Consider the following 13,282-nt stretch of genomic DNA (forward strand, 5'->3'; position numbering starts at 1 on the left):
AAAAATGCTCGTTTACAAAATCAAGTTTACTTTCAACGCGATTTGTCACTTACTCAATATAAAATTGCTTTCCTGTAATTACATCATTAACATAATTCAGATCTAATGCACCATGGAAAAAATGCGATTTTGATACTCAATAAATTGATTGGACCAAATTAATTGCGTGCCTCTTTATTTGGAAAAGAGATGTTTCAAAGTTTTCCTACGTAACATTTAAGCAAATTTAAACTCTTTCAGTTTCGAGATGCATACTATATCAACACTAATATTTAACTTAATTAAGTGCTGACTTACTGGTTTTAGGTTCTCCTTTATGTGAAGATTTAGCAGACACGATATTGGTATCCTGTGTGGCCTGTACATTTTCGGTGAACATTTCTTGCGTTATTGCTATGGAAGCGAGAGAAATAATATATGTAAGCAGAGAAAGTCCTTGCCAGCAGACACAATGAAGCATTTTAGAAAGAACACGATTGGAACTAGTTTGGGATAATTGGACTTTCATATTTTTCAAATTTCTCAAAATTGTTAGTAGCCGTATAGCTGAATGTTGCAATATTGCAAATTACTCATAAAAACAAGTGTGCAATGTAAAAGGAATAGCAGATGAGATTACATTTGTAGATTAAATCGACATCGCTTTACCATCCAATTATCGCAAATTAGTTCCAATCGTGTTTAAAGACACGGGATAACAAAAAAAAAAATAACACGGGATCTTTATAGCAAATACCCCAAGCATGTAATGTTCTTAAATGCTGGTTATTTTTAAGATTATGATATAAATAAAGAGTTGGCATGTAAATGATCATTCTAATTTCTTCAGATGATCAAGCTCAATTTTCGCACTCTAAGGTCGAAACCATTAACTTGTGATATTATGCGCAGCGAAATTTCTTACCTGCTGTAGACAAATCCAATATTTGGTGCCCAGGAGTTGATCGTTGTGACGTTGATATTTCAATGTATGGTCTAATCACGTCTAGTATCTTTGCGTTTGTTGATTTTACTTGTGTCATCACCTTTTTCTTCATCTCCTCTTTCATCAAAGATGCTATCTCCAAATACGTGTCATAATGTTGAATTATATATGCTATCCTTCGCATCAATGCATCTGGTCCATCACGCATATCAAACACTACGTAACACTTATAGTCAAACATGTATTTATCGACGAAGAAAGCCCCGTCTGACATAGTTGGAACTATGATTGGTTTTCCAGCGGCAATCGTTGAAATCACAATGTTTAATGAATTAATCAAATGAGGTGGTATGACGACAAGATGTGAAGAGTCAAGTTCCTTACTAAATGAGGTGTTGTCGAATCCGTCTATAGAAATTCTTAGTTTTGGGTTTTGTTCAAGATATGGAATAACTTCTTTGTCATCGTGTTTATTGTAACATAGTATTTTCCATTTCGGTGGCTCCATTTGTACATTGTCATAACTGTTTGCTACGAGTGTGATTGCTTTCGGTACAGTAGCAAAGCAACTCAACTCAGACATTGTCCCACTTTCAAAAGGAGTCATTATTTGAAAATTGTGAATATTCGGCGATTTCCTGATAATTGGCAATTGGAAGTAAAGTTTTTCAGGTAGCGGTGTAAGTTGAAGATGCTTGATTGACGGATCGTGGTATTTATCTTCGAAGTAATCCCATACTTTGGGACCAAACGACAGTACCATTAGTGCCTGAGCGCTCTCTTCATCTAAACACTGCCGCCTACGCGTAAACACTTTTTTGCCATATGCGAAAGTCTGATGTGATAACTCTTCTGGATTCCATATATTGACATGTATGTATTCTGCATCGGGAAGTACTTTATCTTTGATGTGAACAGCGACCGACGAGGAGACAATTCCAAATCCAAACACGAACCCCAAGTTGGGAATATCCTTCAGATGGGGAAAGAAAGTTGCATGTGTAGCAAGCGAAAAGTACGTTGGTTCTTCCTCTTCAAACAGAGAATTCCTTTCTGGTAAGATTAAGTTGACTCCCAGTCGTTCAGCCTCCTTTATTGTTTTACCATCTACTTCTAGTACGGTACAATGAATTTTGAGTCCACTTGATTTCAACTGATCTATAAGTTGGTATAGTGCTGCTGCAACACCGCCATAGATCGGTGACCCCCATCTCTCTAATAAAATCAATGCTGCGGCTGACTTAAGATTCGGATCCAATCTCTACCAAGGTGGAAAACAATACGAATATGACACGATAGGGTCTTTCATTCAAAATGTGAAACATGTACAGCATGTATTAATTTCATATGATATCATAGAGTGTGTTTATTCGAACAGTAATGACGTTGCAAGGCAAATGTAAGGTATCGTAAAGGCAATTATATGAAGTACGTTAAAATTTATTTCACAGAACAAAAGTGCTTAAAAATTGGTAGGAACACAAGTAGAACTAAATTGGAAGAATTGGATCTTTTAATTGTTCAAATTTATCAAAAGTGTCAAGTGCCCTAAAGCTGAAAGTTACAATATTACAAATTACCCTTAAAAACAAGTGTATTGCAAAAAGAAAAAGCAAATGAGCTTACATTTGCAGATCTAGATTTACTACACCATCCATTTACCCCGAATTAATCGCGTTTAGCTTAAAATTTGATAGCAAACTGTAATTACTATCTTATTTCTGATCCAGTACCTGGGTGTACAAAGTCGTACTACCTTATGGTCCACCGATAGCTATGTTTTTTACCTTTTTTTCACAGCCACACTATCAGACCGCACCATCAATTGATATTAGTATCATTAGTACCAACGATCAGAAATAGTAAGTGTTGGCAAAATCGTACAGCTTCATAATTTATTGTTCGAAGAATTGAATGATCAACTACAAATCCACGAAAATATTGGGATATATAGTGATAATCCAACATTTAATTTTTTTGAGCTATTGCGTATAGTTCAGTAGTTTAAAGTGGCACTCCCACTTGGCAACATTTTTAAAACAAATTTTTTTAATGCTAACGACAGCGCGCGGATCGCGAGATATCGATAAAAACATGTCCTAAAAACGTAAAAGTTTGAATTCCGGTGGCCCACCTAAATTCAGCTTCCGAACATCGAACGTTCGGCACTGGGGCCATTGTCAACTAAGCTATGGAGTAGAGTCTGCGCTTACCCTGCTGTACGCCACAGTACCACTCGCGTCGGTGATCGATCATGCCCCATAGGAGAAAGCTGAGTCTTACTGTCTTGGCGAAAATACGAAAAACAATTTTTGCTGATTCCACCAGAATTCGCATAGGTGACTAGTACAGTTACGTGCGGTTGATACATAGCGGCCGCCGCGTGGTATGCATAGACGCATACCACGCGGCGAACCACACGTAACTGTGTGGCAGACGACAAAATTTAGTCATCAGAGGCGGCTAATATTTTACACGTAAAAACTGATATTTATGTGGTATTGGTTAAAAATATAATACAACTGATTGAGAATAATGAAAATGACAAAAACTAAGGAGAAGTTTTTAAAAAACTTACCTGGGGTAAAGGCATAATGCTGTATATAAAGTCTTCGCAGTGGGAGGTAAATTAATTGCGTCGTTCGAACATATTATGGACTCCCTAGAATATCGTCAATCAGCACAACAACAAACCTTCGGGGGATTTCGGTTCATAATCAGAAACGATCGTAAAACTTCGGGATGTGAAAAATACGCTCGGGAAATGACATGTTTTTATCGATATCTCGCGATCCGCGCGCAGTCGCCACGTCAAATATCGACCGTTGACATTAAAAAATGTGTTTTAAATATGTTACCAAGTGGGAGTCGCACTTTTCAATAGTATCGTTCTTTTTACATACCGCCAACTCCGGCTTAACAAGTATCATTTCCTCCTTCCTATCATCATCGTCGTCATCACTGTCACCACCACCGTCGCCGCCACTACCATCACCACTCACGGGTCTCCTCGTTCTGCTTGTTCTACCATCTCTGTTTCCATGGGAGACAACTTCAGCCATTGTGTGAAGCAAAATCTAGGAGAAAAAAAAACATACATGAAACACGGTTCAAGTTAAGAATCAAATCGTGATATTTACATACCCTTCTTTGCGACGTAAATCTGCAACATTCAAATTCGATTCAAGCCATGGTTTAACAATTCAGAATGTCGTCGTCAAGGAAGTGAGAAAATGTACATATTCTAAAGAATTACGTTTCAGAACTGTAGTGATCGTATAAGGCAGTGTTGTGGTACCGATGTCGAAGAAACAACCACTGACATAGTAACTACCCAACCAATGCGAAAGTTTGGTCTCCCGGGGCATCCATATTTAATTTATATCAACATTTATGTTATGTTTGATAAAACATTCTACAAATTTACCTGATATGAATCGGCACTCTGTATTCGTATTCACACCTCAAACGATGACCGCAACTCGACCTGAGAGCCTACGATTGCGTAACTCTGTCGATAATTTCACCAGCCTGTGGTAACAAATAAAGATGCATATGTATATTTTCGTTGCATTTTATGTCTTTGGTGGTGTACATCAATAATGTATGCACACATTTTGGCATCCACTTCCAACTGTCCCTGAGAAATGCAACCAATCCGGAACCAAGACTGAAAAGAAATTTTGCTCATCTCCAGTATAATTTAACATGAGTTCTAGAACGCTGTCCGTTCCTTTAAATCGCTCTGTTGACAATTCATGTTCAGTGACGTCTTATTGTAATCTTTAAATGACAAATGGCTGTTGCAGTTTATAAAGAGCATGACAAACTAGTAGTTTTGGTATAAAGTCACGATGATGGAAGAATTGAGTAATATTAAAGATGAAAGGGAGGTAAAAGGCAGGAAAATATCCATTTCATTACTAGTTCTCTGCGATAAATGAGCCAATGGGCGTCAGAAATGAATACATAACCGAGAAAACACTGTGACAATTACTTGTGTCCTCGAATGACCCTTATAGGTTACGTCATTGTCAGACGCGTTTGTTACAATTCAATGTGAGTATAGTGGAGATGAGGGTTGCACCTTGGACTACATTAATACTTGTATTGGAGAAACGGAACAGCATTTACAGATGCGCGTCAATGACAGAGGTGGTAAGAGGATGATGTAAACATCTGCCAGGTAAATTTTAAACAGGAAATTAAATAGAGTGTACTTAGAGGTCATATCGATAACCTTGCAATGGATAAACAATAGAACCCATTCAAGCTAATTTACCATAAGTCAGCATTTGATGAGTTTCGCAAACAGCAGGTGTAAATATATGTAATGCTCACACAACATTAGGAACGTTCGGAAATTATCATTCAGATACTTTGTTTCTGAAATAAAACATTCGCTCGATACAATTTGATATTTTTAATAATGATTCTAAAATTGATAATTATTGATAATATTCTAAAATAATTATAAAAGTAGTTACAACCGAACGTTATGGTGACATTACAATCTTCCCGATCTAACAAAAAGTGACTTGGCCATCTTTAAATTCTTATTATGAAGAGGGCCAGGCAATTTGTATGAATCTTTTTTATTTAGAAATAGGCAATGGTCCGTCAGCGTACCGTGCATTTCCTGTGGTGAGCTGAGTTGACTTGTTAGGCGTTATGAATGAACGTATTTTTCGATTCAACTTTGAAATAAATCGGAATATTTTTCTGAAAAAAAAGCCATTGACATTGAAAACAGTCCGATTCACATGGCCACCGTTCTCTTGTCCCTTGCTATGGTTTGTAATCCCAAGAACAAAGGGTATTACAGTCTAGCTACTGCTTTTTGATTTGGTTTTTAGTCATTTTGAACAAAACTTATGTGGAGGAGGAGGAGGAGGAGGAGGAGGAGGGAGAGAGAGAGAGAGAGAGAGAGAGAGAGAGAGAGAGTCTAAGAGAGAGTGAGAGAGACAGAGACAGAGAGACAGACAGAGACAGAGAGAGAGAGAGAGAGAGAGAGAGAGAGAGAGAGAGAGAGAGAGAGAGAGAGAGCCATAGAGTAGTCTGAAGAAATTCATTGCTATTTGCACTTATTCAGGCAAAACACGCTTGACGATCATGGAGATAGTTTAGCTTAACCGAGACAATGGTTTGTTTGCACATTTTGATACATTTCCACAGCTCTCCACAAGATAGAATATTTAGCTAGCAAAAATTTTATGACAGTTACCGGTCATTTTTGGTTAGGACCAAAAGTTGGTTTGCCCACACAGAGACTTCCTAGCAGGCAGTGCTGGAGGACAGCCGCATTAGTCGTAATTCAAAGTCAGGTTTTTCAACACAGTGACAAGAGGATGTTTGCTACTATGTATATTCCAAACAAATATACCAAGACATTATATCAGTGCAACTTCCTGTATTTCTCGAAAATAAGCTCTTATATCATTGACAATTGCATATGACAAACATCAACAATTAAAAAATTTATATTTTATGTAATTTACTTTTCATCGGGTTTGCTTGATGCAGTAAGGAAGATAGAACAACTTTTAATAGAAGAGCAAGACGGATAAATATGCAGAAGAATCAATTACATAAATTCAACGATACCCTTTGAATATAATATAATTTTAACGCCATTAATTAAGGGATACCAGAGTGGTGCGTCTGGATACAGAAACAAACAGAGTAGTGACTATTTTTTTTCAAATTTAACATCGTTTTATTTCTTATACATGGATGTTACATAATGTCGTCCGTTCTTTCATTGTATTCGCTAAGGCATATCTTATGGACAGACTGAGGTTCTTTGCGCACAATTGGAATGAAAAGTCATCGTATCACCCCTGTACATGTGGATGTCATTTGTGATCACATCCCTCACACTTCAATGTTAAACTCATTGTCATTTTATAGGTTTGTTTACAAGTTCTAGAGTTATTTTGGTCATTAGGGGAAAGGCGTTAACAACACTTTAAGACCACGAAAAATGTTTCTCAGAATCGTCAATTCTACTCAGGCCATTTTATCCTCATTTCTGTCTTTCCTTTTTTTGAAATTGCGGAAAATGTATAATTCTGTATTGCAACTTTCAGAAACTTTTGTTGAGCAAATTTTTACGGTATTTTTTTGTTTTCTTCTGGGAGTATGTGGAAATGTTCTGAGAGTTTGTTGCTTGTTTGTGTTATGGTTCTGTTATTGTGGACAGTTTGTAAAATATAAACTCCAAGACATCATAAACATTTTAATGTGGTTGGATGTTGTTGGTTCTTTAAAAATCGCCAGTCGCCTCTGTAACTTTACCAAAAAATTCCGAGGAACAGTCTTTTTCGTTTGGCAAAAAATTCCGAGGAACAGTCTTTTTCGTTTGGCGACACAACAATAATTTTTAAGTCATTCCTAAGATATTACGCTTAAGCCAAATCATGATTATACAAATCTGTCTCAATGAAGTAACAACTTTTAAAGACTAATCAGATCTAGATCCATCGATTAGTATATCATATGCAAATAACGTAATTTACCCTTGTAAAATTTTTACAACATAAGAAGGACTAAAGTTAAACACACACGTATATTTCATGATCGAAAATTAAATGTTGTCAGTACTTTGGCGGTTATGTTCTTCTCTTCATAGCGGTCGACTTGAAAGAACGTGCAGCATATCGATGTTTGTGGTCGATATAGCCACATAAAGAGAGGGGCTAGGTTTTACCTTCAGTGTCGGTATTATTCTAATATATGGAACTTTTGTTGACCTGTCAAAATTATAAAAAGGAACAAATAATGCTTACATAATAATTGGTGGAACTTAGTTTGTCCGGGGAGTCTGTTTCCACTCAGTGCAATATTATATCATTTTCAGAATTTGCCATCACATATTACACTAATACGCAACTTCACTATTCAATTAGCAACAAATCTTGATGCGATAAGGACAGCAACAGCGTATGCATAAAAAAAAAATTAGTATTTTTCTATGAAATTTGTCTAAATAGAACGAAAATTTTAAACTGTTCTGAAGTGTTAGAGAAAATTTAATATTTTAAAATCCGAATATTGAGAACTACCTGTCTACTCTTGGTCATCAAAAGTTTCTTTCGTTTCATTCGGTAAAATATTTTATTTTTATGAGTTTTTTGGATATAAGTATCGCGATTTATGTAAAGTGACGGGGCTGATAACCCACAACGTTAAGATTAATTGAACACTCAGACGCACCTGTCTTGTCGGTCTGTGGTAGCACAATTGTTTGTTCACTCGTTAATATGTCTGGATTATTGATTCTTTATGTCAGCCAAATGACTTTTCACCCTATGGCGGCCGTTGATAACAACTCACACAAGTGCTATTTTTAATTTTGGCATTTTTACGTACCCTACAGTATTTTACCTTACAAAGTGCACATGTTGGTTCTGTGCTTTGAGTCTAGGTGCAAGACAATTTTCGCTGCCATACATTTTTACCTCCCTTCCATAGATCAGCGATGTACACGGGTTAACAGACACTTTTGAGTGCCAATTCTCTTAAGCAATCGACATATTTTTCGTACAATTTTTGACATTCTCTCAAAACAACTGATAGCTTCCCTTCAGATTTCTCTAATTATTTTGTTATTTGAATACATGGAATTAAAATAACGACTTGTCCTTTGAAATATGAAGGTAGTAAGATCAAAATGCGAGACTGTTTGCCAGAGACAGGGGCCACGTCATTCAAAACAATTATAAGAGATTCTTGATAATTTGATTGCGCGGGCTAAAGGGGGATAAGTTACTTGTGTTCGACATATGGACCCCGCTAAATGTTGTTTCAGATTTATTTAAATCTTACTTAGGACTTTCGCGTTAAAGAGTCCAGTTTTCCTAAAGCTAAATAGATTAACAAACGAGTTATAAAATTTCTGACGTTCCAACTATGCCGAAAGACTGCTGACCAAGCAAACTTGTTTTTATACAATAAAAGATATTAAGGGTGTAAAGGAACATGGCGTTGCCTTACATGTGTTTACATGTAAGTAAAATATTTTACTTTACTTAGTTATTCCATGCAGGTAGGTGCGTCTACGTCCATGGTTTGAAGGTCATGAAAATGAGGCATCAACACAATATTGCAAATCTTTATAGGGACTTGTACGATTCTTTCAAATCTGGACACTCAAAGTGCCGTTCATTTGAAAAGAATGCCAAAGAAGGCACACAGTCCATGTAGCCGACAATGAGATGCAAATGATATGCGGTTAAGGTCTCCTCAACTAACTTTCAGCTGGTTCTTCACTTTCTACTATTTTTATAGTATTTTTTACAAAGGCACAGACTTATTCTACCTGCAACTTAAAACTGATAGTGATTTTGTTGCTCATTCTTTACTATTTTTCATAGTTTTTGGTAGCCGGTAACAGACACTTCGTGTTCGTGTCGGCTACATGGACGATCTGCCGAAAAGAAACGTTGTGTACATTCTCTACAGTAAATTGTTCTTAAAACCGCCTCCTGCATGGTAATTATTGAAAGTTGTATACGATTGATAACCTGCAATAACTTGTAGCCAACGGGCCGTACTCTGGTCTTTATGTCAGTTGGCCGTGTTGCGCCAGGCCAGCACGCCAGATACACGTCAGAAACATTGACTTACATCACACACCGTCCCTGGAGGTGCATCACAGTAAAGAAATAAATCGGGGATGTCAAAGGTCAGGTAATCAAGCAACAGGTCTGGCTGAAGATGAGTTAAAACACTCCCGAAATAACCGAGATAAATGAACGACTTTCTTACCACGCATTGCATAGGAGCTAAATAAGTATCTTATCTGTTACCGAGGCCAATATGGGCATATTTCTTGATCAATACAGACTAAAAATCGGACTTTTCTGTGTTGGTGGCCTGACACGAGGGGACAAAGACAAAATACCGGTATGCATGCAAGCCCCTTTGTTATGTAACCCAGGAAAGCTGAGCCTTGCCATTCGGATATGCTTCTTTGCATTATTGATAATCGGTAACGTGGAAGCTAACCCAGGACCTAAAACGACCCGGTCAAACACGCAAGAGTGTGCAGTCACCAGAGAAGATGTGAAAAATATATTGGAGAAATTAAATGACCTTTCGAACGACTTAAAAGAAATTAAGGAGAAAATTGCAAGTTTTGAGACTAGGATGAACAACATAGAAGACACACTACACAGTCTGGAAGAAAGAGGTAATGAAAACTCTAAAAGAATTGACGATATAGAAAAAGATATAGATAAACAGGGTTTAAAAGAACTAAAAGAAGAGCTGACACGTACAAGAAATGAGTTACAACAACAACGCAAAGATAACGAGGACTTGAGCAATAGAACACGGCGTTGCAACTTGCTCTTCTATGGAGTACCACAAGAGAGAGAGACTTCAGTGACAAAAATAAAGGATATTATTAAAGATAAGCTTGATATCAATGATAACATCTCCTTTGAACGTGTTCACCGCATTGCCAGCGCACCATTGGTTCGTGGCTCTCGTCCCATAGTTGCCATGTTTACATTCTTTAAGGACAAACAACATATTCTAAGTGGGGCATCGAAACTGAAAGGGAGTAATATTTTAATACATGAAGATTTTGCTCCTCGAACGAGAGCAACAAGAAGTAAATTATTCGCCTGTCGTCGTGAAATCCTGGAACATGATAAGTCTGCCAGAGCATGGGTAAAATACGACAAACTGGTCGTGAATTCGGAATCTACAGGCCGCCAAGTGTTTACCTACGATGATCTCACTGGAAAAGTCGTTGAAATTTCATGCTGAGATCAATGAGATTATTCCAAATGGTTAAGTACTTGTTTCGTATATTAAAAATGAATCGTAATAGATATGTATTTCAGGCTTACCAAGAGCAGTTCAAAATGGCAGAACAAAATAAAAGATGCTCGGCAACAAGTTTAAAAAGTATTCTTTTCATATGGGTTTGCAGAAAGTTGGCTCAGCCAGGGAGTAGGAAATGAAGTTGTATTTTTATCTCAGTTTAGACAACGTTGCAGTGATATTGATGTTCAGAATTGGCATGATCAGATAAATAGCTACAACAGATTAGCTACTTATACATTATTTAAGAATTCGCTTGCTTTAGAAAATTATTTTCACATTTCCATGAAACCAGTCTTTAAAAATGTATTCACATCCTTCCGTATATCGTCACATTCATTGAATATTGAAAGAGGGCGACACGACGGTCTCGCCAAAGAAGATAGAGTTTGTATTTGTGATAAAGTATCAATTGAAAACGAATTTCATTTCCTGCTAGTTTGTCCTATGTACACAGAACTCAGGATAAAATACATACCCAGTTGCTATTACATTTTTCCAAATATCGAAAAATTTATACAATTATTACAAAGTAAAAATTCTGATATTATCAGAAATGTATGCAGATTTTGTTTTATGCATTCGAGAGACGGAGTGAAAACTCCTAAGATATTGTAACAATTTTTTGCTTGTCGGAATTGTTTCTTTTTTCTAAGTGTTGACCTTTGACTGTATTATTTGTGTGGTATTTTGTATGGCACAAAGGGCCGGTGGCCTTTAGCGCAAATAAAGATAACAATTCAACTAAAATAAATCGAGAACGTTTTGTAACTTGAAAAAAATATAAAAATACTACAATTAAAAATCAGCTACATAAAAAGGTTTATGTTGTTTACATTTAAAACTAAGCAGGGTAGGGAAAATCGATCGTTTTCTACTTCTCGATAAGATCAGGCACAGATGCACAGTTAGTGTTACCACTATCATGATACTTCTGTACTCAAAGGTTGCCTTGAAGGCATGTATGGGATATTTAGATTAATTATTTTCTTTTTGTTGCAATGAAGATGTTACTCATCCTTTTTTGAACACTTGCTGTATTTACATGTACATTGTATTTGCTATTTATACGCATGTACTTTTTTCGAGCTCTCAGAGGGCTCTGATGTAAATTACAATTTGTTTTGTAACTCAGATTACCCTCTTTAAATAAAGTCTAATAATAATAATAATAATAATAGTATGTTCAGGCTATGCCGTGTTCGTGCGCATGCGCATACCGTGTATATGTAATTTATAGGTAGATGAATTTGCATGAAACTTAATATTACTCAACAGAGTTTTCAGCTTATATAAAATTGATCAAACAATTTTGATTGAATAAAAGATTTTCAAGACGCAAGAACATGAAACGAAATTGAAGTAGTATGTTTTCAGACTTGGATCCCGGTGATCAGGGCTAATAACATGTCCTTCATGTATCTATGCCAGCATGTACCTACAGCCTTAAGTTTGAATTATGTCTTTAACCGTGCCCAAAAACGATATAAAAGCCCAATAGCTGTATCTTTTAGCATTATTTTAATGATTTTACTTTCACACGTAAATGAGTTTGTGAGAATGTACTAATTTAGGTGTTTATATATACTTATTATTAATTACCTGCTGGGACTGTATGCAATTTTGAACAAGATGAAGATTACACTGCGATCATATGTGTGCCCGCTGTTTAAATCACAGCCCCATGCGAAAAAGCAAAAACCGTGGACACTGCATATCTGCACTGAAATCTTCACATGAACTGCACAGAGTAGTCCAATGTAATACATAGGGGTGAATGTTTCCAACTGTGACATTGTATGTTCTGTTTCTTTTGTAATATTACCATTTTTTACATAGCAGGAAATCAATAGTAACGTTAAAATTTTAATTTGCTCGTCAAATGATTCACAAAGGAATTTTTCCTGGTGCAGTAAAATCCCATATCCCTTGAGAGGGTAGAACTCAGAGAAAAACAATGAGAGAACAGAAAGATATTTTGAGGTCAACAACTTTCAAGAGTTACAGCTAGTGGGGTTTTAAGGTTATCAGAATGACTTAATATTACCTTAGTTTTTCACCAAACGGTTGCAAGTACTTAGTTGGCAACCGAGGGGCAAGTTGAGACAAGCCCGGATAATTTGCAGCTAACCTTAGTGAGAATCACAATCTGAATGTTTTTGTAGCGAAGCAACTGGAGAATGAAGCGTCAAGAAAACATCGTCGCTGCGAGCCTCAAGAATAATAAATCTTAAAATAAAGATATAAACAGTATCCATTGTTTCGTGTACCGTAAGCCGGGTAGTGCACGTACAACACTGCTAAGTAAATGTTTTTTAGTATAAAGGAAATGTTCATGGGAAAGAAGGAGATACGGCAGAACGTAGCTGATAAATTGGGTGTGCGTACTTTTAGAATTTTTTCAGTATTATTACAATATACTATTTTACGAAGAAAACAAATTCAATATGTCAAATGTGGCGGTAAGTGTACATTAACATCATCCTTTACTAAACTACCCAGAGGTGACATGCGGCAACAAGA

The 13,282-nt window shown here is 36.5% G+C and overlaps 1 protein-coding gene across 2 annotated transcripts in view; it reads right to left on the reverse strand.

The window, feature by feature from the left end:
- LOC139130144 (uncharacterized) overlaps positions 1 to 13,282 on the reverse strand; it is a 483,832-nt gene that overhangs the window by 458,726 nt on the left and 11,824 nt on the right. For both annotated transcript variants that reach the window (XM_070695870.1, XM_070695869.1), the window contains exons 2-5: positions 4,345 to 4,456; positions 3,829 to 4,002; positions 905 to 2,186; positions 298 to 393 (exon numbers count right to left, since the gene is read on the reverse strand). In XM_070695870.1, coding sequence (XP_070551971.1) covers positions 298 to 393; positions 905 to 2,186; positions 3,829 to 3,987 — 1,537 coding nt within the window. In that variant the 5' untranslated portion in view covers positions 3,988 to 4,002; positions 4,345 to 4,456. The remainder of the gene's footprint in view (positions 1 to 297; positions 394 to 904; positions 2,187 to 3,828; positions 4,003 to 4,344; positions 4,457 to 13,282) is intronic.

This window comes from Ptychodera flava, chromosome 3, assembly GCF_041260155.1.
Source record: "Ptychodera flava strain L36383 chromosome 3, AS_Pfla_20210202, whole genome shotgun sequence".
Lineage (NCBI taxonomy): Eukaryota > Metazoa > Hemichordata > Enteropneusta > Ptychoderidae > Ptychodera > Ptychodera flava.